This window comes from Oratosquilla oratoria, chromosome 12 (assembly GCF_046742065.1).
Source record: "Oratosquilla oratoria isolate Oo_2021 chromosome 12, ASM4674206v1, whole genome shotgun sequence".
NCBI classification, from domain to species: Eukaryota; Metazoa; Arthropoda; class Malacostraca; order Stomatopoda; family Squillidae; genus Oratosquilla; species Oratosquilla oratoria.
The window spans coordinates 32,074,410-32,102,002 of record NC_134788.1 but is presented as its reverse complement, the minus strand read 5'-3'; the positions used below and the strand labels follow the sequence as shown (position 1 = coordinate 32,102,002).

Below are 27,593 nucleotides of genomic sequence, written 5' to 3'. Positions count from 1 at the left end.
ATTAACTAATCCCATTGTCCAAGTCATATACACAATATATAGGGGACCCAAAACTGAGCCCTGGGGAACACCATTTGTAACACTCCTCCATTTGGATTTACACCGTTAATGTTGATTCACTATTTGGGGAAATCAAATATCAACAGTATTTCAATATCTTTTCGTATCATCTATAAATTTTAAACAACTCATTTGCGACATAACAATGAAATTGTTCGCATCTTGTGAAATATTAAATATAATGTTATTAATATCGCCATGAATCAAATATATACACTGCGTCGTTTGCTTCAGTCATGCATTCAGCCATGAGTAGTTAGAAAAAGAGTCTGTTGTGATTTGTTTGGACCAACATCGACAAGGTTGAACATAGTCTGGTGATGGTGAAAACTTGTTATGCTCCGTGGTCTTATATGTTTGAGTTTCGCCCATGGGTAAGAATATATGCCAAATTCAAATCTACAGTTGAGCAGAGATTTCCCATCGTCCCTTGTGTAAAGGTAAGAAAGTATTGTGTTTTATAAAGAATAGAAGATAGCGTGTAAAGAACGTAACTCGTATAATAACTAATGCTTAGCCAGGCGCACGACGGCAAAATAAGTTCTAATATCTCTAGTGAACATAGTGAAATGAATTGTTAAGACTCCTAGATGTAATGAAATTAACTTGAATGGTTGGCATTTTTTTAAACTATGTTTTAGCACCAGAAGAGTGAGGGTGCTGGACAAGACAACTTTATTCCTGGAGTGATTGAGAATATATTAATAGTAGTAAGGGTCATGGGCATGCCCACAGCCAGAATCTATGACTTGGAAGGGCTTCATGCACATTTAGGGGGACTGAATATAATATGGTGGGGTGGGGCTGAATGTAATAAAAATGATTAATCTTGTACAGCACTTTGGAAACTAACACAGCAGTGTTGTGACACCACTGCTGAACCATCAGACACTAACTAACTATGTTCATCAGAATTCAGTCAGGACCAACAGTACATTGGAGATCGTGTTACAGGTCATGCAGTACAAGCACATGCAGATGACACCAAATTGTAACATAATAAATTAAGTACTTGTGTTTGCAGCAAAGAATACTCTCGAAACCCAATAGTTTATATGCAAAATACAAATGTATGAACTTCAGAATTTAAGGGGAGGATACAATTTGGGGGGGGGGGAAGGAGGGCTGACCATGGGTGCAGTGCTACTGCACTGTAAGGCACATTCTCATCATATATTAGTTATTGGAGCATGAATGATAATTGCCATAACTTTCAGAATATATACTACATTATTTTCATTTTGTTCCAATAGTACATGAATGCAATTTTTTTTTTTTTTTTCTTTGAAAGATCTATATTTTTCTATGGGTTAGGTTAGGAGCTATTGGACAATGTACATTTCCTGTTAGATATGTGTTTGCATGTTTGTGGAATGTTACCATTATTTTTGTATTTATGACAACAGTGTATCTTCGGACAATTTATTTTATTTTTTCTAATTTTTTTTTTTTCTTATAGATATGAAGGTTGAACTGGTCTGCAAATGTCTTACCCCAGATACAGACAGCTCAACACTTGTGGTGTTAAAGGAGTGGTACTTAATGAATGAGGTAATTATTTAGTGCTAGATCTTAGTTGTGATATAAGATATAGATTTTTATGTAATTTTGCTTAATTGGTTTGTATTTTCTTTGTTGCAAATGAGTCATTTAGGAAGATGCAATAAAAAATTGGATCCTAAACAGCAAACTTGCAGAAGAGCAAATATTTCAGATCAGTAAAATGTTATCAAACCATACCATAGAAAAATATATGATATTGTCACAGATTGTAATCATGGACAAATTTAAATCCTTCCACAACCTATACTGTCCTTGGCCGGGAACTTTGAAATTAAATCTTTGTTTTCACGCATAGTTTGATGCACATTGAGGACCACAATGGAAATAAGCGTACATGCTTTTTGTGTTATCCTCGGCAATTTGCATTTATTATTCCGAACTATGTGTTCTTATCATTATTTGCACTTCATGTACATTGATTCATTGCCAAATAAAGTCTATCTATCTATCTACTTACTTAAGCATACTTAGCATATTACGCAGACCAGTCGAGATGACGACTCTTCACTGCGCTTGCATGGTAAACCTAAACTGTGGCTTATGGTTCTGGCAGTGTAGCTGATGGGTCAAAACTAAATATTGTGTCGCTCCAGTGGCAATCCAAACAGTTCTTGAAGGAGTTGGCAGACCCTGCCTCAACAACCTCAGACAACAGACCATTCCATACCTTGACTGCTCGATGGTAGAAGCTATTGTGATGAACACCATACATACCATCATTAGGACGATGTTGGAATAGTTGTTTGCTATGTTGTCGACTTGGTCTGTCAGTAGGCTTGAAGGAAGCTGGGAGGATCTCTCTCAGGTATACATTGAAGTGCTTCCACATCTCAATCATGTCCCCACATAATTGCCTGTATTTGAGTGTTGGTAGGTCGAGATGCTTCAGTCGATCAGGATACTCCATCTCTCCAAAGCTATCTACCAGACCAGTTGCTTTTTGTTGGACTTGTTCTATCATTGTTTCAAGACTCCTATACCTAGGTCTACGCAGATTGTGCACATTCCAGGTGGGTTATCACGAATGTTGTATACAGGGGCTTGAACATACTTGGGCTGAGATAGGAAAAGACCCGTCATATAAGGCCTATCATTGAGTCAGCTAATTTTATCTTTCCACGAATATACTCTTCAAATTTTAGTGTCTACTGTAACGCCAAGGTCCTTTTTGCTTTCCACATGTTCAAGTTCTTGTCCATATATAGTGTACCGGTGGTGTGCATACATAATATTTTCAAATGCTCCCAGAGTGATAACCTTACATTTGTTGGAATTAAAGCTTAGCAACCAATCACTTGACCAATCCTGTATCTTATTCAGATCTTGTTGCAGTAAGTAGGAGTCCTCCCGACTAGTGATTTGTCGAGTGATCTTTGTGTCGTCAGCGAACATAAACATGCTGGAGTCAATGGTCTCTGGCAGGTCATTGATGTATATGATAAAAAGTGTGGGCCCAAGGACACTCCCCTGGGGGATTCCGCTGAGGACCGGAGCTCTTGAGGACCTCTCCCCATTGACCACAACAGTCTGGTAGCTTCCAATAAGGAAGCTCTCCAACCACGAATATAGCTTGTCCCTTATTCCATAGCTCTCCAGTTTAGCCAGGAGGCAACGATGTGGAACGGAGTCAAATGCCTTAGCATAATCCAAATAGCATCCAACACTCCTCCCCCGGTCATAATCTCAGAACAGTAGTCAAAGTAATACAACAATTGTAGTACAGTTGAGCGTCCATGTATAAATCCGTATTGCTTTGGAGAAATGGCATTAATATCTGTAAGGTGGTTCATAATTGCCTCCCAGATAAAGAACTCCAGATTCTTGCACAAGATTGAAGTCAGGCTTATTGGGTGGTAATTTGATACAATCTTCTTTGATCCCTTCTTGTAAATAGGTGCAACCAGGGCCTCCTTCCAGTCCAAAGGCAGTTCCCCATGATCTAGGCTTTTCTGATAAAGGACAGTGATAGGCTGTGCGATCAGGTCCGCTAACTCCTTGACAAGTCTTGGGTGTATTTCATCTGGGCAACAACTCTTGCTAGTATTTATGGAGCTCAATTTTCTGAGAACATTAGCACTATCTAGGTAGGGTGGAACAGCAGCAATATCGGCATGCCCGGGAGGCTGTGGGATGGGCCCAATGGATTCGCTAGTGAATACTGATACAAATTGCTGCTGCAGTATCTCTGCATGATAGTCACTATTTTCACAAAACAGTTGACCATATTGTATAATCCCTTTTTTGTGTCAATTTGTGCTTATGAAACCTAAATCATTATTCGATTTTGATGAATTAATATTTACAGGAGGGATCCCCTTTAGAATCAGTTATTAGACTAGACAGTTAACTGTTTTCTCTGAGCTATTGTTCTGATTTGTCAAAATTAACTTGGGAATTCTTAGCAGTTACTTTACAGTTTCCTTGCCGTGTCATTACTATCAAGTCATCCACAAAGTTGAGCTCTTTGGTGTTTTGCTCTGGATCCAGTGTCAGGACTTGTGAAGAGATTGAATAATGGCTGTAAGAGTATTGCTTGTTGGGGGGATTCCATTGTGTAGTATTTTTGTCTCTGGTATTTGGCTATTTTGGGTTAGTCTGCACTGTCTACCAGCTTAAAATTTTATTGTTGTTTGTCTTGCGGTGAATGTCTTTTAATTTTTTTTTTTTTTTGTCATATACAAGCACCCGAACCTGGCTTCGCCAGGTGTGCTTGGCCTACGGCGTAGCTCGCTTCGCTTCGCTTGGCAATATTTCGTAAAGATTCTCTTAGCAATATTTCGTAAAGATTCTCTTGGTAATATTTTGTAAAGATTCTCTTGTTAACATTTAATAAAGATTCTCTTGGCAATATTTCGTAAATATTTTCTCATTAATATTTCGTAAAGATTCTTTTGTCAAAATTCCGTAAAGATTCTCTTTTTCTTGTTAGCACCACTTTCTTTTTCCATGGTAATATTATTTACGTATTAGAGAAATATCTTTTTATGTTAGTGGAGTGGAGATTCTCTTGGCAATATTTCGTAAAGATTCTCTTAGCAATATTTCGTAAAGATTCTCTTGGTAATATTTCGTAAAGATTCTCTTGTTAACATTTGGTAAAGATTCTCTTGGCAATATTTCGCAAATATTTTCTCATTAATATTTCGTAAAGATTCTTTTGTCAGAATTCCGTAATTCCGTTTTTATGTATATAGATTCTCTTGACAATATTTCGTAAAGATTCTCTTAGCGTTATTTCGTAAAGATTCTTTTGGTAATATTTCGTAAAGATTCTCTTGTTAACATTTGGGAAAGATTCTCTTGGCATTTTTTCGTAAATATTTTCGGAGTAGGAGGTTGGAAGGTTTAATCTTCTTCACATCAGTAACCCACTTCCAGAAATGCCGATTTCTTCGTACCTTCTCCGCTGGTGCTTCACACTTGGCCTGCGGCGCTGCGCCTTAGGCGCGGGCGCTGCGCGCCTTGGGCTACGCCCCTTTTTTGGAAAATAAAGTTCTTCTTCGCGTTCTTCTTCGAGTTCTTTCGAGTTCTTCGAGTTCTTTTTCGAGTTCTTCGAGTTCTTCTTCGAGTTCTTCGAATTCTTCTTCGAGTTCTTCTTCGAGTTCTTTGAATTCTTCTTCGAGTTCTTCTTCGAGTTCTTCTTCGAGTTCTTCTTCGAGTTCTTCGAGTTCTTCTTCGAGTTCTTCGAGTTCTTCTTCTTCGAGTTCTCCTTCTTCTTCGAGTTCTTCTTCTTCGAGTTCTTCTTCGAGTTCTTCTCTTTCGAGTTCTTCGAGTTCTTCTTTTTCGAGTTCTTTGAGTTCTTCTTTTTCGAGTTCTTCGAGTTCTTCTTTTTCGAGTTCTTCTAGTTCTTCGAGTTCTTCTTCTTCGAGTTTTTCGATTTCTTCTTCGAGTTCTACTTCTTCTTCTTCTTCGAGTTCTTCGAGTTCTTCTTCTTCCTCTTCTTCGAGTTCTTCGAGTTCTTCTTCTTCGAGTTCTTCTACTTCGAGTTCTTCTTCTTCTTCTTCTTCTTCTTCTTCTTCTTCTTCTTCTTCTTCTTCTTCTTCTTCTTCTTCTTCTTCTTCTTCTTCTTCTTCTTCTTCGAGTTCTTCCTCTTCTTCTTCTTCGATTTCTTCGAGTTCTTCTTCTTCTTCGAGTTCTTCTTCTTCACCGTAGTTGGCGGTGTAACCGATTTACCACCAAACGCGAAGGTGTGACCGAATTACCACCGGACGGCGTAAGCAACCATTAAATTTTTTTATATTAGATACACCCATGTTGTTGTGTGCTTAGGTGTGCTTAGCCTATGGCGTAGCTCGCTTCGCTCGTTCTTCATTAGAGTACATATAATTTTTGCTATTTCGTAACATATTACAAAGGAGTCTTCAAAATCTCCCGAAGGAGTCTCTAGTCTCCAGAAGTAGTCGTCAAAGTCTCCCGACGTCAAATTCTCCCGTCGTGTGTCTCTCTCTCTCTTTCTCTCTTTCTTTCTCGTTAGGTCAATCATAAAGGCAATACATTTTTTTAATCGTTTATGTTATGTCACATAGGACCCGCGGAAATTCCACGGTTATTCAACTTTTAAGTATTACGAAGGAGTCTTCAAAATCTCCTAAAGGAACCTTCAGTCTCCAAAAGGAGTCGTCAAAGTCTCCCGACGGTGTCGTCAAATTCTCTCGCTCTTTCTCTCTCTCTCTCCTTCTCTTTTTCGTTAGGTCAATTATTAAGGCAAAAAAGATTTTTGAATCGTTTATGTCATGTCACAATAAACATTTATAGACGTTTGAATACTGTTTATTTATTTGTGTATTTATTTATTTATTTCCTTATTTTCGTGAAGTTCTGTTAGGAGCTCAGAAAGCAACGCGACATGACGTCACACGTTAAGCTTTGAATAAATGGAAATTCCACGGGATTTACGAAAGAGTCTTCAAAATCTCCCGAGGGAGTCTTCAGTCTCCAAAAGGAGTCGTCAAAGTCTACTGACGTTGTCGTCAAATTCTCCCCTCGTCTCTCTTTCTCGTTAGGTCAATCATAAATGCAATAAAATTTCGGAAGGTGGTCATAAAAACGCCAGGAAATTTTCAAAACTGAAAAACTTTATTTTTTTTTATGTATATAGATTCTCTTGGCAATATTTCGTAAAGATTCTCTTAGCAATATTTCGTAAAGATTCCCTTGGTAATATTTCGTAAAGATTTTCTTGTTAACATTTGGTAAAGATTCTCTTGGCAGTATTTCGTAAATATTTTCTCATTAATATTTCGTAAAGATTCTTTTGTCAGAATTCAGTAAAGATTCTCTTTTTCTTGTTAGCACCACTTTCTTTTTCCATGGTAATATTAGTGTTTCCGGTGATGACTCATTTCCGGGTTGGGCCTTCCGTAGGAGGTTGGAAGGTTTAGAGAGAAATATTTTTTTATGTTAGTGAAGTGGAGATTCTCTTGGCAATATTTCGTAAAGATTCTCTTAGCAACATTTGGTAAAGATTCTCTTGGCAATATTTCGTAAATATTTTCTCATTAATATTTCGTAAAGATTCTTTTATCAGAATTCCGTAATTCCGTTTTTATTATTCTCTTGGCAAAATTTCGTAAATATTCTCTTAGCGTGATTTCGTAAAGATTCTCTTGGTGATATTTCGTAAAGATTCTCTGAGTCTGAGTCAGATGTGTACCCGGGAGTTAGTGTTTCCGGTGATGACTCATTTCCGGAGTAGGAGGTTGGAAGGTTTAGAGAGAAATATTTTTTATGTATATTGATATATACCCATGTTGTTGTGTATAGTAACCGTATAAATCGTTTTCTTCCAGACCGTCCCCGCGCCAGATCACTGTTAAAACACTCACCCCGGTCCCTGACCCCCTGTTACCTTTTGTTCGGGTCACGCACTTTCGTTCAGAAATTTTAGTTTTGACCATTTCCATTTTTATTTAATTAGATAGATTCTCTTGGCAATATTTCGTAAAGATTCTCTTAGCAATATTTTGTAAAGATTTTCTTGGTAATATTTCGTAAAGATTCTCTTGTTAACATTTGGTAAAGATTTCGTAAATATTTTCTCATTAATATTTCGTAAAGATTCTTTTGTCAGAATTCCGTAATTCCGTTTTTATGTATATAGATTCTCTTGGCAATATTTCGTAAAGATTCTCTTAGCAATATTTCGTAAAGATTCTTTTGGTAATATTTCGTAAAGATTCTCTTGTTAACATTTGGGAAAGATTCTCTTGGCAATATTTCGTAAATATTTTCTCATTAATATTTCGTCAAGATTCTTTTGTCAGAATTCCGTAATTCCGTTTTATGACTCATTTCCGGAGTAGGAGGTTCGAAGGTTTAGAGAGAAATATTTTTTATGTATACACCCATGTTGTTGTGTATAGTAACCGTATAAATCGTTTTCTTCCAGACCGTCCCCGCGCCAGATCACTGTTAAAACACTCACCCCGGTCCATGACCCCCTGTTACCTTTTGTTCGGGTCACGCACTTTCGTTCAAAAATTTTAGTTTTGACCATTTCCATTTTTATTTAATTAATAGATTCTCTTGGCAATATTTCGTAAAGATTCTCTTAGCAATATTTTGTAAAGATTTTCTTGGTAATATTTCGTAAAGATTCTCTTGTTAACATTTGGTAAAGATTCTCTTGGCAATATTTCGTAAATATTTTCTCATTAATATTTCGTAAAGATTCTTTTGTCAGAATTCCGTAATTCCGTTTTTATGTATAAAGATTCTCTTGGCAATATTTCGTAAAGATTCTCTTAGCGTTATTTCGTAAAGATTCTCTTGGTAATATTTCGTAAAGATTCTCTGAGTCTGAGTGAGATGTGTCCCCGGGAGTTTGTATTTCCGGTGATGACTCATTTCCGGAGTAGGAGGTTGGAAGGTTTAATCTTCTTCACATCAGTAACCCACTTCCAGAAATGCCGATTTCTTCGTACCTTCTCCGCTGGTGCCTCACCCTTGGCCTGCGGCGCTGCGCCTTAGGCGCGGGCGCTGCGCGCCTTGGGCTACGCCCCTTTTTTGGAAAATAAAGTTCTTCTTCGAGTTCTTCTTCGAGTTCTTCTTCGAGTTCTTCGAGTTCTTCTTCGTGTTCTTCGAGTTCTTTTTCGAGTTCTTCGAGTTCTTCTTCGAGTTCTTCGAATTCTTCTTCGAGTTCTTCGAGTTCTTCTTCGAGTTCTTCTTCGAGTTCTTCTTCGAGTTCTTCGAGTTCTTCTTCGAGTTCTTCGAGTTCTTCTTCTTCGAGTTCTCCTTCTTCTTCGAGTTCTTCTTCTTCGAGTTCTTCTTCGAGTTCTTCTCTTTCGAGTTCTTCGAGTTCTTCTTTTTCGAGTTCTTCGAGTTCTTCTTTTTCGAGTTCTTCGAGTTCTTCTTTTTCGAGTTCTTCGAGTTCTTCTTCTTCGAGTTTTTCGATTTCTTCTTCGAGTTCTACTTCTTCTTCTTCGAGTTCTTCGAGTTCTTCTTCTTCCTCTTCTTCGAGTTCTTCGAGTTCTTCTTCTTCGAGTTCTTCTTCTTCTTCTTCTTCTTCTTCTTCTTCTTCTTCTTCTTCTTCTTCTTCTTCTTCTTCTTCTTCTTCTTCTTCTTCTTCTTCTTCGAGTTCTTCCTCTTCTTCTTCTTCGATTTCTTCGAGTTCTTCTTCTTCGAGTTCTTCTTCTTCACCGTAGTTGGCGGTGTAACCGATTTACCACCAAACGCGAAGGTGTGACCGAATTACCACCGGACGGCGTAAGCAACCATTAATTTTTTTTATATTAGATACACCCATGTTGTTGTGTATAGTAACCGTATAAATCGTTTTCTTCCAGACCGTCCCCGCGCCAGATCACTGTTAAAACACTCACCCCGGTCCATGACCCCCTGTTACCTTTTGTTCGGGTCACGCACTTTCGTTCAAAAATTTTAGTTTTGACCATTTCCATTTTTATATATATAACAAGCACCCGAACCTGGCTTCGCCAGGTGTGCTTGGCCTACGGCGTAGCTCGCTTCGCTTCGCTTGGCAATATTTCGTAAAGATTCTCTTAGCAATATTTCGTAAAGATTCTCTTGGTAATATTTTGTAAAGATTCTCTTGTTAACATTTAATAAAGATTCTCGGCAATATTTCGTAAATATTTTCTCATTAATATTTCGTAAAGATTCTTTTGTCAAAATTCCGTAAAGATTCTCTTTTTCTTGTTAGCACCACTTTCTTTTTCCATGGTAATATTATTTACGTATTAGAGAAATATCTTTTTATGTTAGTGGAGTGGAGATTCTCTTGGCAATATTTCGTAAAGATTCTCTTAGCAATATTTCGTAAAGATTCTCTTGGTAATATTTCGTAAAGATTCTCTTGTTAACATTTGGTAAAGATTCTCTTGGCAATATTTCGCAAATATTTTCTCATTAATATTTCGTAAAGATTCTTTTGTCAGAATTCCGTAATTCCGTTTTTATGTATATAGATTCTCTTGACAATATTTCGTAAAGATTCTCTTAGCGTTATTTCGTAAAGATTCTTTTGGTAATATTTCGTAAAGATTCTCTTGTTAACATTTGGGAAAGATTCTCTTGGCAATATTTCGTAAATATTTTCGGAGTAGGAGGTTGGAAGGTTTAATCTTCTTCACATCAGTAACCCACTTCCAGAAATGCCGATTTCTTCGTACCTTCTCCGCTGGTGCTTCACACTTGGCCTGCGGCGCTGCGCCTTAGGCGCGGGCGCTGCGCGCCTTGGGCTACGCCCCTTTTTTGGAAAATAAAGTTCTTCTTCGCGTTCTTCTTCGAGTTCTTCTTCGAGTTCTTCGAGTTCTTCTTCGAGTTCTTCGAGTTCTTCTTCGAGTTCTTCGAATTCTTCTTCGAGTTCTTCTTCGAGTTCTTTGAATTCTTCTTCGAGTTCTTCGAGTTCTTCTTCGAGTTCTTCTTCGAGTTCTTCGAGTTCTTCTTCGAGTTCTTCGAGTTCTTCTTCTTCGAGTTCTCCTTCTTCTTCGAGTTCTTCTTCTTCGAGTTCTTCTTCGAGTTCTTCTCTTTCGAGTTCTTCGAGTTCTTCTTTTTCGAGTTCTTTGAGTTCTTCTTTTTCGAGTTCTTCGAGTTCTTCTTTTTCGAGTTCTTCGAGTTCTTCGAGTTCTTCTTCTTCGAGTTTTTCGATTTCTTCTTCGAGTTCTACTTCTTCTTCTTCTTCGAGTTCTTCGAGTTCTTCTTCTTCCTCTTCTTCGAGTTCTTCGAGTTCTTCTTCTTCGAGTTCTTCTACTTCGAGTTCTTCTTCTTCTTCTTCTTCTTCTTCTTCTTCTTCTTCTTCTTCTTCTTCTTCTTCTTCTTCTTCTTCTTCTTCTTCTTCTTCGAGTTCTTCCTCTTCTTCTTCTTCGATTTCTTCGAGTTCTTCTTCTTCTTCGAGTTCTTCTTCTTCACCGTAGTTGGCGGTGTAACCGATTTACCACCAAACGCGAAGGTGTGACCGAATTACCACCGGACGGCGTAAGCAACCATTAAATTTTTTTATATTAGATACACCCATGTTGTTGTGTGCTTAGGTGTGCTTAGCCTATGGCGTAGCTCGCTTCGCTCGCTCTTCATTAGAGTACATATAATTTTTGCTATTTCGTAACATATTACAAAGGAGTCTTCAAAATCTCCCGAAGGAGTCTCTAGTCTCCAGAAGTAGTCGTCAAAGTCTCCCGACGTCAAATTCTCCCGTCGTGTGTCTCTCTCTCTCTTTCTCTCTTTCTTTCTCGTTAGGTCAATCATAAAGGCAATACATTTTTTTAATCGTTTATGTTATGTCACATAGGACCCGCGGAAATTCCACGGTTATTCAACTTTTAAGTATTACGAAGGAGTCTTCAAAATCTCCTAAAGGAACCTTCAGTCTCCAAAAGGAGTCGTCAAAGTCTCCCGACGGTGTCGTCAAATTCTCTCGCTCTTTCTCTCTCTCTCTCCTTCTCTTTTTCGTTAGGTCAATTATAAAGGCAAAAAAGATTTTTGAATCGTTTATGTCATGTCACAATAAACATTTATAGACGTTTGAATACTGTTTATTTATTTGTGTATTTATTTATTTATTTCCTTATTTTCGTGAAGTTCTGTTAGGAGCTCAGAAAGCAACGCGACATGACGTCACACGTTAAGCTTTGAATAAATGGAAATTCCACGGGATTTACGAAAGAGTCTTCAAAATCTCCCGAGGGAGTCTTCAGTCTCCAAAAGGAGTCGTCAAAGTCTACTGACGTTGTCGTCAAATTCTCCCCTCGTCTCTCTTTCTCGTTAGGTCAATCATAAAGGCAATAAAATTTCGGAAGGTGGTCATAAAAACGCCAGGAAATTTTCAAAACTGAAAAACTTTATTTTTTTTTATGTATATAGATTCTCTTGGCAATATTTCGTAAAGATTCTCTTAGCAATATTTCGTAAAGATTCCCTTGGTAATATTTCGTAAAGATTTTCTTGTTAACATTTGGTAAAGATTCTCTTGGCAGTATTTCGTAAATATTTTCTCATTAATATTTCGTAAAGATTCTTTTGTCAGAATTCCGTAAAGATTCTCTTTTTCTTGTTAGCACCACTTTCTTTTTCCATGGTAATATTAGTGTTTCCGGTGATGACTCATTTCCGGGTTGGGCCTTCCGTAGGAGGTTGGAAGGTTTAGAGAGAAATATTTTTTTATGTTAGTGAAGTGGAGATTCTCTTGGCAATATTTCGTAAAGATTCTCTTAGCAACATTTGGTAAAGATTCTCTTGGCAATATTTCGTAAATATTTTCTCATTAATATTTCGTAAAGATTCTTTTATCAGAATTCCGTAATTCCGTTTTTATTATTCTCTTGGCAATATTTCGTAAATATTCTCTTAGCGTGATTTCGTAAAGATTCTCTTGGTGATATTTCGTAAAGATTCTCTGAGTCTGAGTCAGATGTGTACCCGGGAGTTAGTGTTTCCGGTGATGACTCATTTCCGGAGTAGGAGGTTGGAAGGTTTAGAGAGAAATATTTTTTATGTATATTGATATATACCCATGTTGTTGTGTATAGTAACCGTATAAATCGTTTTCTTCCAGACCGTCCCCGCGCCAGATCACTGTTAAAACACTCACCCCGGTCCATGACCCCCTGTTACCTTTTGTTCGGGTCACGCACTTTCGTTCAGAAATTTTAGTTTTGACCATTTCCATTTTTATTTAATTAGATAGATTCTCTTGGCAATATTTCGTAAAGATTCTCTTAGCAATATTTTGTAAAGATTTTCTTGGTAATATTTCGTAAAGATTCTCTTGTTAACATTTGGTAAAGATTTCGTAAATATTTTCTCATTAATATTTCGTAAAGATTCTTTTGTCAGAATTCCGTAATTCCGTTTTTATGTATATAGATTCTCTTGGCAATATTTCGTAAAGATTCTCTTAGCAATATTTCGTAAAGATTCTTTTGGTAATATTTCGTAAAGATTCTCTTGTTAACATTTGGGAAAGATTCTCTTGGCAATATTTCGTAAATATTTTCTCATTAATATTTCGTCAAGATTCTTTTGTCAGAATTCCGTAATTCCGTTTTATGACTCATTTCCGGAGTAGGAGGTTCGAAGGTTTAGAGAGAATTTTTTTTTATGTATACACCCATGTTGTTGTGTATAGTAACCGTATAAATCGTTTTCTTCCAGACCGTCCCCGCGCCAGATCACTGTTAAAACACTCACCCCGGTCCATGACCCCCTGTTACCTTTTGTTCGGGTCACGCACTTTCGTTCAAAAATTTTAGTTTTGACCATTTCCATTTTTATTTTTATTTAAATAATAGATTCTCTTGGCAATATTTCGTAAAGATTCTCTTAGCAATATTTTGTAAAGATTTTCTTGGTAATATTTCGTAAAGATTCTCTTGTTAACATTTGGTAAAGATTCTCTTGGCAATATTTCGTAAATATTTTCTCATTAATATTTCGTAAAGATTCTTTTGTCAGAATTCCGTAATTCCGTTTTTATGTATAAAGATTCTCTTGGCAATATTTCGTAAAGATTCTCTTAGCGTTATTTCGTAAAGATTCTCTTGGTAATATTTCGTAAAGATTCTGAGTGAGATGTGTCCCCGGGAGTTTGTATTTCCGGTGATGACTCATTTCCGGAGTAGGAGGTTGGAAGGTTTAATCTTCTTCACATCAGTAACCCACTTCCAGAAATGCCGATTTCTTCGTACCTTCTCCGCTGGTGCCTCACCCTTGGCCTGCGGCGCTGCGCCTTAGGCGCGGGCGCTGCGCGCCTTGGGCTACGCCCCTTTTTTGGAAAATAAAGTTCTTCTTCGAGTTCTTCTTCGAGTTCTTCTTCGAGTTCTTCGAGTTCTTCTTCGAGTTCTTCGAGTTCTTTTTCGAGTTCTTCGAGTTCTTCTTCGAGTTCTTCGAATTCTTCTTCGAGTTCTTCGAGTTCTTCTTCGAGTTCTTCTTCGAGTTCTTCTTCGAGTTCTTCGAGTTCTTCTTCGAGTTCTTCGAGTTCTTCTTCTTCGAGTTCTCCTTCTTCTTCGAGTTCTTCTTCTTCGAGTTCTTCTTCGAGTTCTTCTTCTTCGAGTTCTTCTTCGAGTTCTTCTCTTTCGAGTTCTTCGAGTTCTTCTTTTTCGAGTTCTTCGAGTTCTTCTTTTTCGAGTTCTTCGAGTTCTTCTTTTTCGAGTTCTTCGAGTTCTTCTTCTTCGAGTTTTTCGATTTCTTCTTCGAGTTCTACTTCTTCTTCTTCGAGTTCTTCGAGTTCTTCTTCTTCCTCTTCTTCGAGTTCTTCGAGTTCTTCTTCTTCGAGTTCTTCTTCTTCTTCTTCTTCTTCTTCTTCTTCTTCTTCTTCTTCTTCTTCGAGTTCTTCCTCTTCTTCTTCTTCGATTTCTTCGAGTTCTTCTTCTTCTTCGAGTTCTTCTTCTTCACCGTAGTTGGCGGTGTAACCGATTTACCACCAAACGCGAAGGTGTGACCGAATTACCACCGGACGGCGTAAGCAACCATTAATTTTTTTTATATTAGATACACCCATGTTGTTGTGTATAGTAACCGTATAAATCGTTTTCTTCCAGATCGTCCCCGCGCCAGATCACTGTTAAAACACTCACCCCGGTCCATGACCCCCTGTTACCTTTTGTTCGGGTCACGCACTTTCGTTCAGAAATTTTAGTTTTGACCATTTCCATTTTTATTTAATTAGACAAGCACCCGGACCTGGCTTCGCCAGGTGTGCTTGGACTACGCGCCCTGCCCTACGGGCAGTTTTAATGTACCAAAATGGGAAAATAAAAGAGTAACAATAAATTCCATAATTTTATTTAGACCTACTACGAAGTAGTCGTCAAAGTCTCCCGACGTCAAATTCTCCCGTCGTGTCTCTCTCTCTCTCTCTCTCTCTCTCTCTCTCTCTCTCTCTCTCTCTCTCTCCTTGGCCTGCGGCGCTGCGCCTTAGGCGCGGGCGCTGCGCGCCCTGGGCTACGCCCCTTTTTTGGAAAATAAAGAGTTCTTCTTCGAGTTCTTCTTCGAGTTCTTCGAGTTCTTTTTCGAGTTCTTCGAGTTCTTCTTCGAGTTCTTCGAGTTCTTCTTCGAGTTCTTCGAGTTCTTCTTCGAGTTCTTCGAGTTCTTCTTCGAGTTCTTCGAGTTCTTCTTCTTCGAATTCTCCTTCTTCTTCGAGTTCTTCTTCTTCGAGTTCTTCTTCGAGTTCTTCTCTTTCGAGTTCTTCGAGTTCTTCTTTTTCGAGTTCTTCGAGTTCTTCTTTTTCGAGTTCTTCGAGTTCTTCTTCTTCTTCTTCGAGTTTTTCGATTTCTTCTTCGAGTTCTACTTCTTCTTCTTCTTCGAGTTCTTCGAGTTCTTCTTCTTCCTCTTCTTCGAGTTTTTCGAGTTCTTCTTCGAGTTCTTCGAGTTCTTCTTCTTCGAGTTCTTCTTCTTCTTCTTCTTCGAGTTCTTCCTCTTCTTCTTCTTCGATTTCTTCGAGTTCTTCTTCTTCTTCGAGTTCTTCTTCACCGTAGTTGGCGGTGTAACCGATTTACCACCAAACGCGAAGGTGTGACCGAATTACCACCGGACGGCGTAAGCAACCATTAATTTTTTTTTATATTAAGAGATTTCGTAAAGATTCTCTTGTTAACATTTGGTAAATATTCTCTTGGCAATATTTCGCAAATATTTTCTCATTAATATTTCGTAAAGATTCTTTTGTCAGAATTCCGTAATTCCGTTTTTATGTATATAGATTCTCTTGACAATATTTCGTAAAGATTCTCTTAGCGTTATTTCGTAAAGATTCTTTTGGTAATATTTCGTAAAGATTCTCTTGTTAACATTTGGGAAAGATTCTCTTGGCAATATTTCGTAAATATTTTCGGAGTAGGAGGTTGGAAGGTTCAATCTTCTTCACATCAGTAACCCACTTCCAGAAATGCCGATTTCTTCGTACCTTCTCCGCTGGTGCTTCACACTTGGCCTGCGGCGCTGCGCCTTAGGCGCGGGCGCTGCGCGCCTTGGGCTACGCCCCTTTTTTGGAAAATAAAGTTCTTCGAGTTCTTCTTCGAGTTCTTCGAGTTCTTCTTCGAGTTCTTCGAGTTCTTTTTCGAGTTCTTCGAGTTCTTCTTCGAGTTCTTCGAATTCTTCTTCGAGTTCTTCTTCGAGTTCTTTGAATTCTTCTTCGAGTTCTTCTTCGAGTTCTTCTTCGAGTTCTTCGAGTTCTTCTTCGAGTTCTTCTTCGAGTTCTTCTTCGAGTTCTTCTCTTTCGAGTTCTTCGAGTTCTTCTTTTTCGAGTTCTTCGAGTTCTTCTTTTTCGAGTTCTTCGAGTTCTTCTTTTTCGAGTTCTTCGAGTTCTTCTAGTTCTTCTTCTTCGAGTTTTTCGATTTCTTCTTCGAGTTCTACTTCTTCTTCTTCGAGTTCTTCGAGTTCTTCTTCCTCTTCTTCGAGTTCTTCTTCTTCTTCTTCTTCTTCTTCTTCTTCTTCTTCTTCTTCGAGTTCTTCCTCTTCTTCTTCTTCGAGTTCTTCCTCTTCTTCTTCTTCGATTTCTTCGAGTTCTTCTTCTTCGAGTTCTTCTTCTTCACCGTAGTTGGCGGTGTAACCGATTTACCACCAAACGCGAAGGTGTGACCGAATTACCACCGGACGGCGTAAGCAACCATTAAAAAAATTTATATTAGAAGATACACCCATGTTGTTGTGTGCTTAGGTGTGCTTAGCCTATGGCGTAGCTCGCTTCGCTCGCTCTTCATTAGAGTACATATAATTTTTGCTATTTCGTAACATATTACAAAGGAGTCTTCAAAATCTCCCGAAGGAGTCTCTAGTCTCCAGAAGTAGTCGTCAAAGTCTCCCGACGTCAAATTCTCCCGTCGTGTGTCTCTCTCTCTCTTTCTCTCTTTCTTTCTCGTTAGGTCAATCATAAAGGCAATACATTTTTTTAATCGTTTATGTTATGTCACATAGGACCCGCGGAAATTCCACGGTTATTCAACTTTTAAGTATTACGAAGGAGTCTTCAAAATCTCCTAAAGGAGCCTTCAGTCTCCAAAAGGAGTCGTCAAAGTCTCCCGACGGTGTCGTCAAATTCTCTCGCTCTTTCTCTCTCTCTCTCCTTCTCTTTTTCGTTAGGTCAATTATAAAGGCAAAAAAGATTTTTGAATCGTTTATGTCATGTCACAATAAACATTTATAGACGTTTGAATACTGTTTATTTATTTGTGTATTTATTTATTTATCTCCTTATTTTCGTGAAGTTCTGTTAGGAGCTCAGAAAGCAACGCGACATGACGTCACACGTTAAGCTTTGAATAAATGGAAATTCCACGGGATTTACGAAAGAGTCTTCAAAATCTCCCGAGGGAGTCTTCATGTTGTTGTGTATAGTAACCGTATAAATCGTTTTCTTCCAGACCGTCCCCGCGCCAGATCACTGTTAAAACACTCACCCCGGTCCATGACCCCCTGTTACCTTTTGTTCGGGTCACGCACTTTCGTTCAAAAATTTTAGTTTTGACCATTTCCATTTTATATATATATATAATTTGTGTGTGGAAATTTAGAAGTGAGTCTGGAGATTCTAAAACTGATCTGAATAAGTTATGTTTTTGTATCTAGCTTTAATTAAACAATCAAATATAGGTCACATGACTTGTATGTATGTTTGTGCATTTTAGGACCAATATTTTTTAGAAGCTCTGCCCTGGGATTTGAACCTTGACTTGTGCTGACATAATACACACACTTTGTTGGAGGACTTGCCTGAATAAAGATTCAATAAAAATGAGATTATGTCTACTGTACTATGAAGTGTATGCTCAGGGGATCAATGATCCCTTTTGTCACATTGTTCATGGCTCACTTGCCTTGTCTTTACCATTGTGTCAGCACAAGTCAGGGTTCAAATCCCAGGGCAGAGCTTCTAAAAAATATTAGTCCTAAAATGCACAAACATAAATACATACAAGTCATGTGACCTATATTTGATTTTTTAATTAAAGCTAGATACAAAAACATAACTTATTCAGATCATTTTTAGAATCTCCAGACTCGCCTCTAAATTTCCACACACAAATTATATACATATATATATGTATATATATATATATATATATATATATATATATATATATATATATAAAATTTAAAGACATTCACCACAAGACAAACAACAATAAACTTTTAAGCTGGTAGACAGTGCAGACTAACCCAAAATAGCCAAATACCAGAGACAAAATACTACATAACTTCAAATATATATATATATATATATATATATATATATATTACCTAGTTGTATTATACAGAAAGGGAGCTATTCTTGTGATGACCCGTCTTTGTATCTTTCAGTATCAAATTTGTTCTTAAAATTTTTAATAGTGTTTGCACACACTGTTTCCTTATCTAATTTATTCCAGGTAGTATCCACGACTCTTTGTGGAAAGCTATTCTTTTTTAGATCTCTTCTATAATTATCCTTATTGAGTTTCTTTTTATGTTCTCTTGTTTTTCCGTTGTCCCATCTTAATAAATCATCTCTATCTATGATTTCCATTCCTTTCATGATTCTATAAATAGTCAGTAGATCTCCTCTTTCTCTTTGTTCCAGGGTTGGTAGTTCCAATTTGGACAGTCTTTGTTCATATGTTAATTTGGAGTGTTGGTGCCATCTTTGTTATTGCTCTTTGTATTCTAATTTCTTTATATTCTTATTAGTACTGGGTATCCATAGTGTTGCAGCACACTCAAGTTTTGTTCTTATTAGTGTAAGTAATATTTTTTTAATCATTTCCTCATCCTAATAGTCAGATGCCACTTTCATTGACCTTAATAGGCTGAAGGTTTCTCCGACTATTTAATTATATGTTTGTCTGGTGTCATGTCTTTGCTGATTATTACTCCTGGGTCTCTTTCCGAGTTCACTTTTTTGACTTTACCAATTTTATAATTTCTCCATATTCTATTTTTACTTTTTCTGAACTCCATTATACTACACTTCTTGATATTAAAGTTCACTTCCCACTTTTGACTCCATTTCCAGATTTTGTCTAGGTCTATCTGTAATGATTCACAATCTCCCCCTCTGTATTTACTTTCTTTAGTATTTTTACGTCATCTGTGAAGAAGTTCATATAACATTCCACGCCTTCATCCATGTCATTTATATAAATGGAAAAGATGGTTGGAGCCAATACTGAACCTTGTGGGACACCACTTATCATTTCTTCCCATTTCGAGTGTTTGTCTCCAATTGCTACCCTCATTTTCCTCACAGTCAAGAAGTCTTCCATCCATTCCAATAATTTTCCTTTGATGCCACCTATTGATTCTATTTTTCTTATTAGTTTTTTGTGTGGTACTTTATCAAATACTTTTTGTACATTCATATACCAAGGCTTTTTCCCCCTTACAAGGGAGGTAGCCAAAAAGAAAAAGGCATAAAATCACTCCCACCCATTCCATCCCTAAATACACTCCACTCCCCTCCACCCTCCCTCTTATCTTAGCACCTACTGGATGACGGGTCATCCCTGCACCCTGTCCACTGCCCTGGGTCAGAGGCAGTGTCACAAGGCACAGCACATCCACAGCAAGGCCGCTTCATTAAATCGGCGACACCCCCCCCCCCTCTCTCCGTCCTCCATGCAGAAAAGGAGAGGACAGGGAGAAATCCCTTCGAACTGCATCAAATTTTGCTCACACATACTACATCACCCCCCATCCCCCCACCCATTCCACCTCATGCATCACAACATCATCCATATACAACCATTCTCCATTCACCCCTGTCTTCTGTCCTCTCCCGTCCTTCCTCAACAGACATTCCCCTCTTCCCCAAAGCCCCCTTCACCCCATCCATCCACCTCATCCTAGGACGTCCCCTCATGTTCACTCCCTCCACATATGCCTTCCTTACCTCTTTTACCAGTCTTTCTTCACTCATTCTTTCCATGTGTCCAAACCATCCCAATACTCTTTCATCAACCCTATCTCCCAACTCCCTTTCCACCCCTGTTCTCCTCCTCACCTCCTCTTTTCTCACTCTATCCAGCCTAGTAACCCCTATTATACTTCTCAAACACATTCAAACTCCTTCTCTTTTCCTCTCTTATGTTTCATGTTTCTGCCCCATACAGTGCTGTTGGCACAAGCACTCCTTCAAACAGTCTCCTCTTAGCATCCATCCCCAAATGTCTATTTGTCATTACACTTTTTAGTCCACCAAGGCATTTACTCACTTCTCTCAATCTACATTCTACCTCCACCTTCACTCCACCTTTTCCTGCCACATTTGCACCCAAGTATCTAAAACTATCCACTTCCTCCAGTCGCTCTCCCTTAATGCTCACTTCCAGTCTACTGCCACTTTCACCCCTTGAACATCTCATCACCTTACTTTTACCCACATTTATCTTCAGCTTTCTTCTATCACACACTCTCCCAAACTCTGTCACCAACTTCCTCAATCCCTCCTCCAATCCTGCCACAAGCGTAGTGTTGTCCGCAAACAACAGCTGGCTCACCTCCCACTTTTCTCCATTTTCTTTAACCATCTCCAATCCCTGACCCAACCCTTGCATTTACCTCTTGCACCACCCCATCCATGTATAAGTTGAACAGCCAGGGTCACATAACGCATCCTTGACGAAGTCCCACCTTTACCTCAAACCACTCACTCTCTCCATTTCTAATCCTGACACATGCTCTACTACTCTCGTAAGAACACTCCTAGAAGCTTTCCTCCTAGAAAAGCACAGTCTGCCCATCCATCCCTTTCTTGTATATTTTCTATTAGTATCGAATAGAAGCAGATCAAGTTTGTTGTACATGATTTTCCTTGTCTAAATCCAAATTGATTTGGATTCGGTATATTTTTTTCTTCCAGATGTTTAACCCATCTACTTTGGATAACTTTTTCACATGTTTTTTTGTTGTGCATGTGAGGGAGACCAGTCTGTAGTTGGTTGGATTTTCCTTGTTCCCTCCTTTATATATTGGTACAATACTTGCATTTTTCCAGTCCTGTGGTACCATTCCTTCTTTGAGTATGTAATTATCTTGTATATTTTGTCCATCAACTCTATGCATTCTTTCAATATCCAATTTGTAATTCCATCTGGACTGTGTGATTTTCTGACATCAAGATTTTTTATTTGATCTCTGATTTCCTTCTGTGTCACAGTTATATCCTTCATTGGTGGGTATGTCTCTCCCTATTTCCTCACAGTTCTGTGAACTTTCAATTGTGAATACTGATTTGAAATGTTTGTTCATAATTTCACCCATTTCTACTTCTTAATACTCATAATTCCCTTGTCACAGTCCTTCTATTTCTTGTTTGTTTTTTAGTTTACCATTTACATACCTGTAAAATAGTTTAGATTGTTCCTTGTATTTTTCTATTATATCTCTTTCATAGTTTCTCTTTTCATCTCTGCATATTTTTACATAATTATGTCTTAGTTTGATGTATGTTTGCTATTTACTCTTTTTTTTTCCCCATCTTTTCCAAGCTTTGTCTCTTTTAACATTTTTTATTGCACCAGCTTTTTATGCATACCCTTTCTTGCTTCTGTTTTGGTCCATATTTGTTCACTCCCTCATTGTAAATTTCTTTTAGTATATTTCATTTCTCTTCCATCTTTGTTTCTTCATTTAAGAAGTTATCCCAATATGTGTTTGGAAAGAATTTTCTGAGTTTCTCAAAATCCATTTTGTTGTACATTCGTCTTCTGTGTTTCTCATTTCTTCTCGAGTCCATTTGCTCTTTAAGTTTGAATTCTATTAGTATATGGTCACTCTTCCCTATTGGATTTTTGTAATCAATTCTGTCCACAATTTCAGGCTCTGACATAAGTATTAAATCTATGGTTCCTCATTGTTTCTGTATCTGGTATTTTCCTTTACCCACTGAGTCATTGTGTATTCAGTGGTCATATCAAGTAGTATGTTTCCCCATAGGTTTTCTCTACCCTTCACTGTCATTTCATCCCAACTTATGTCTTTTGAGTTAAAATCACCCATAATTACTATATTTCCTTTTTCAGTAAATTAGTTCATATTTTGTGTCTTCCAACAGTTTGGAATGATCACTTTCTGTCCAAGACTGTGTTTTGGGGGGCACATACATTACTACAAATTTTCTACTTTTCATGTCACTGTTTTCAACTTTTATCATAATTGATTCCACATTGTTTTTTCCTTCTGTTATCTTGGTCACATTTAAGTCTTTCCTAGTCAAAAATGATACTCCCCCACCTTGTTTTTCCTTTCTATTTTTCATCCAATGGTTGTATAGACCTTCTCCCACAGTATTTGGTGGTAGAGGACTTCTTAACCCTTAACAGGTAAAGGTCTTTTTGACAAACGATTCAGGTAAAGCGGGGTCTGACAGACCCCAAACACAAAAAATAAAAATAAAATACTTCTACTGCATTTATTGACATAGAAATCAAAACGTATGTACTTCAACTTATATTCTTCCATTTACATGCTTAAAGTGACTATAATTGTTAGACATATATTTTAATGAAAATTACAAAAAAAATTATGAAAATTTTGATATTGTTGACTTCAGAGGGTGCTTGACTGAAAGCATGAAACATGAAGCGGTTGGTCATCATCATTTTTAAGAGACCAATGTCCCAACTATCTTTAAGGAAAAGCAGAGCTACAACAAATGAATAATAAATGTGTTTCATAAACCATGAAATCTGAAGAAAAAAACGAGGTGATAATTTTGATTTTGACCAATTTTACGCAAAAATTATGGACTGGTTTTAATGAAATTTTCAGGGAAGGTTGATACTAGGTCCAGCAAACAATGTATAAGTTTTTAATGGTATCTAAGTTTATTATTTATAAGTTTTTATGGCTCTAAGCACTCCTACCCTGACTCAGCAAAACCCCATCCTTCGTTGACGGAAGTTTGTGGTCTCAGAGGGTTTTGAGTTTTCTTGAGAGGACATGAGTCGAGCAATTCATACATAATGCTAGTGATAACAAAGAACATATTCTATTGGATATACTGAAAGTGGAATTTGTGATACTGAAGAATCTAATTGCAGTCACCGCAGATGGGGGTTGAATGGTCCTGACACACTGGTCTTTTGCAGTGTAGGCAGTAGTTCTTGGTCTTCCTGTCAGACTTCCGGTCACACAAGGCACATCGCTTTCTCATAGAAGAGGTATCCGCTTGCTGATGGGGCATGTTCAAGCCAAAGACCGTTCTGATGGTCATCAAAGTACTTTTGTGCATCCCCTTGAAGTTCATCCTCTCCTCTGCCCATGGCCGTATCATCTCTTCTGCCGGCTCAATCAGATACTTCCGGCGTGATGAAAGTTCCGCCTGTCCATCACGTTTCCTCATTTCATTGCAGGTGATATAGGAGTTGACACCGGCGGCGTTGACCGGTCCGTACATTATGCACAAAGGCCACCGTTTGGTTATTCGGCTGCACGTATATCGGGCACACATTTGATCAAACGCGTCAACCCCTCCTTTTGTGTTGTTATAATACAAGATGATTTCTGGCTTCCCACAGTCATCCATAACAGGTTGTTGGTGCATTGAGGAGATCAACTGCACAATTTTTTTCTTCTTGTCTGGTAAATGTGACACAAGTGCCATGGTTGTGTCAAAGAGGAAAGCCGTGCACCCTTTTCTGATGACCGTCTTGTATGTCATCAGAGCTGGTACTTGTGGCTTCTTGTCCCTCAGTGTGCCTACATATGTGAGCCCATAATTTTTCAAAAGATCTTGTACAAGGGGGATAGATGAGAACCAGATGCATGTGTGGGAATAGAGTGGCTGAGGTGTCCTAAAATGTGGCGAGATGTCACATCTTATGATGATATGAGAATAGTGCGAGAAGAAACATATTATCAACAGAACAGAAAATGTCAAACATTTATATGTGATACAAATTAAATTTGAACTAAAAGAGGGGAAGGATGAAATAAATTACAGCTGTATGTGTGGGAATAGAGTGACTGAGGTGCCCTAAAATGTGGCGAGATGTCACATTTTATGATGATATGAGAATAGTGTGATTTTGTTGTGAGAAGAAACATATCAACAGAACAGAAAATATTAAGCATTCATATGTGATACAAATTAAATTTGAACAAAAGAGGGAAGGATAAATCAATCAAATAAAATGTGGCGGAATGTCATGCTTTATAATATGAGTATAGTGTGACCATGATATGAAAAGAAACTCACATTACCAGAACAGAAATTAAACATTGTGATAAAAATTAATGTAATCAAAAGAGGGAAAATGGAATAAATTAAAAAAATAAATTAAATAAATTAAATAAATTAAATAAATAAATTAAAGAAATTAAATAAATAAATAAAATCAAACTCGGATGTATGTTTTTCTGTTGATAAAAAAGAAGAAATTATTATTTACCCATAAGTATAAATGATAAAACATTTATATGACATGAACAAACCTCAGGTAAAGTGGGGTCTGACAAACCCCACGCTACTCACACCTCAGGTAAAGTGGGGTCTGACTGACCCCACGGTACTCACACCTCAGGTAAAGTGGGGTCAGACGGGCTCAAAAGCTCTATAAAGCTTATATAGAGCAAGATTCAGGAATGACCCTATCACCCCATTAAACTACTCCACTGATCAAGAAGGTATATGGGAGTACATATCTGTATGTAATATATTAGTATATTAAAATTAAAAAACAAAAAAGTATGGGGTCTGTCTGACCCCACTTTACCTGTTAAGGGTTAATTTCGTTCCTACAATTCCCATTACGTCTGGTTTTTCTAATGCCAGATAGTCATTTAATTCATTCAGTCCTGAAGTCATCCTGTTTTTTTTCTCTTTCTTTTTTTGTCCTTTTCTGACTTTTTTTTTTTAATATATATATCGTTTTCTCAGCACTCTCCAAAAAATATAATTCTTTTTCAGTCTCGTTTCTCTTTTCACATTTTCATTCGCTTCATTTCTAAGTTCCTTTTCTTTCTCTTTTTCTTCATCACGTTTATTTTTTTCATCCATACATTTTTGTAATGTTAACTATTTGCTAGTTTTGTTGTTCTAGATAGTACTTTCTGTGCTATCATTTGAGACCTAAGTTTTACTTTTAGTGGCCTATATTGTTTTTCTTTTGAGTATTTTCCTATTCTGTATGTTTCCTCAATTTCTTTACTTATATCCATATCCTGCCCCTGCTCTTGAATCTCTTTCAGAATTTCTGTAGTGATCTCTTTCTCCTCTTTTTCTCTCTGATATCTAGGAACATCATGTTTCTCTTTAATACCATAGATTACAATGCACTTTTTTTTTTATCCACTGTGTCCTTGCATGTTATTGTGGCAAAGTAGCATGCAGTTGATACTTTAGGGTCTATATGGGGAGGACTCTGCTCACAGAGAAATGATGACACTTATACTGTGGCTGTCCCTCTGTTACACTGTACCCCAACCCTCTGTTACTGTTCTGTACCATTTCTCTGAATATTCATTTCCTTTTTTTGCCTAACCTGTGGTGGGGGATAGAATGCTGCCACCAAGTCTTCCCACTTGAATTGTAAGAGGCAAGAAAAATGGGACGGGGATTAGGACTAGACATCTTTCTCCCTCCGGCCCCACAGGGGACATTCCCCCAAAAAAGTAAAGGCATAAGAGGGTCTAGGAGTTTTCCAACCAGTACCCTAAGGTTTGGGTCTTTTAATGTACGTGAATGTAGTACAAATGAGAGTAAAAGGGAAGAGGTAGGCAATATGGTAATGAGAAGAAAGATGGATGTGTTGGCTCTAAGTGAAACCAAGTTGAAAGGAGGTGCGAGTGTGAGTTTGGGAGTGTAGTTGTGAGGTTCTCAGGAGTGAAGAGAGGGCGAGGGAGGGAAGGGGTGGCTATACTAGTAAGTGAAGATATGAGTAAATGTGTAGTGGAGTGGAAAGAGGTTTCTTCAAAGTTAATTTGGATAAAGGTGAAACTGGGAAAGGAGATGTGGGTTTTTGTAAGTGCCTATGGGCCTAGTAGTGAGAAGAGTGTAGAAGAAAGGGAGACTTTTTTGATAGATTTAAGTGACTGCATAGAAGGATTAGGGAGAAATGTCAATGTAGTTGTATTGGGAGACTTTAATGCAAGGGTAGGAAATTAACCAATAAATGGATTGGTTGTGAAATGTGGAGTTCCAGGAAAGAATCGTAGTGGAGAGTTGATGGTGGAAATGTGTCTAGAAAGAGAGTTGATGATAGCAAATACAGCGTTTAGGAAGAGTCAAGCATAAGTACACATGGGAGAGGGTGGTGGCTGGAAGGATGGTAGAGCGTTAATGGACTATGTAGTGGTAGATACTTGTAGGAGTAAAATAGGAAGAGTTAAGGATGTACATGTTCTAAGGGGAGATAGACTACTTACTAAATTAGCTTTGCATGGAATAAGTGGTAGCCTATTAGGTTGGACTAGTAATTGGTTGAAAGGTCGAAAACAGAGAGTTGTTTTAAATGGAAAAACTTCTGGATGGAAAAGTGTTGCAAGTGGAGTTCCTCAGGGTTCCGTTCTTGGGCCACTTCTATTCATAGTATATATAAATGATATAGACCATGGACTAAAATCTACTATTTCCAAATTTGCTGATGATACAAAACTGTGCGGAGTGGCAAATGATCACTCAAACCAATTAGATATTCAAGAAGATTTAGATCAATTACAGCAATGGTCTGAAAAGTGGCTAATGAAATTTAACACAAGTAAATGCAAGGTAATGCACATAGGTAAAAATAACAGCAAGTACGATTACAAGTTATTTGGAAATTCGTTAACAAAAGTGGATAGTGAAAAAGATCTCGGCGTAATTATCAGTAACGACCTCAAATCATCTAAGCAGTGTATTTCAGCCTCTGAGAAAGCAAATAAGATTCTGGGATTGATTGCGCGATCTTTTGATTTCAAAAGTCCATCACTCATTAACAAGCTATATAAATCGTTAGTTCGTCCACATTTGGAATATGCTGTTTCTGTATGGTCACCGAATCTCATTAAAGACATTGACAGACTGGAAAAAGTACAACGGCGAGCCACAAAACTGATTCCAAATATCAAAAATAAATCATACGAAAATCGACTTAAGCACATGAATCTGTTTTCCCTAAAAAAGCGTAGACTCAGAGGTGACTTGATACAGGTCTTTAAGATTTTAAAGGGAATTGACAACATCAAAAGTGACAAAATTTTCACATTGAATGAGAATCAGACAAGAAACAATGGTCTCAAACTGTCCGGAAATAGATTCAATTTGGAAGTAGGTAGAAACAACTTTGCCAACCGTGTAGTTAATGAATGGAATAAACTTCCTGCACAGGTAGTGCAATGTAGTTCAGTTCGAAGCTTTAAGAATCATTTAGATAAATACCTAAGTAAGATGCTGTAATTATTATAATTTATGTTATATTATTTGTTTTTGTTTTGTTATAATTTGTCTGTCTGATTTTCATTTATTATTAGTTATATGTCAATTTATTATCATTTACTATTTACCTGTTTGTTTGTTATTCAACTATACCAATGCATTTATTTATGTATTTTAATTGTTA

General features: G+C 37.6%; 2 protein-coding genes across 2 annotated transcripts in view; one reads left to right on the top strand and one right to left on the bottom strand.

The window, feature by feature from the left end:
* The first annotated feature begins 264 nt into the window (after positions 1 to 264).
* The window catches only part of LOC143031269 (uncharacterized), a 36,708-nt gene continuing 9,379 nt past the window's right edge, over positions 265 to 27,593 (top strand). The window contains exons 1-2 of the mRNA XM_076194890.1: positions 265 to 500; positions 1,520 to 1,611. The gene's annotated coding sequence lies outside the window, so the exon portion shown is untranslated. The remainder of the gene's footprint in view (positions 501 to 1,519; positions 1,612 to 27,593) is intronic.
* LOC143030313 (uncharacterized) lies at positions 2,162 to 2,584 on the bottom strand. Its single transcript, XM_076193466.1, has one exon. The coding sequence runs from the start codon at positions 2,582 to 2,584 to the stop codon at positions 2,162 to 2,164; it is 423 nt and encodes a 140-aa protein (XP_076049581.1).

Bases quoted from the DNA above. Each gene is read 5' to 3' on its own strand.
- LOC143030313 (XM_076193466.1), bottom strand. From the start codon at position 2,584: ATGATAGAACAAGTCCAACAAAAAGCAACTGGTCTGGTAGATAGCTTT.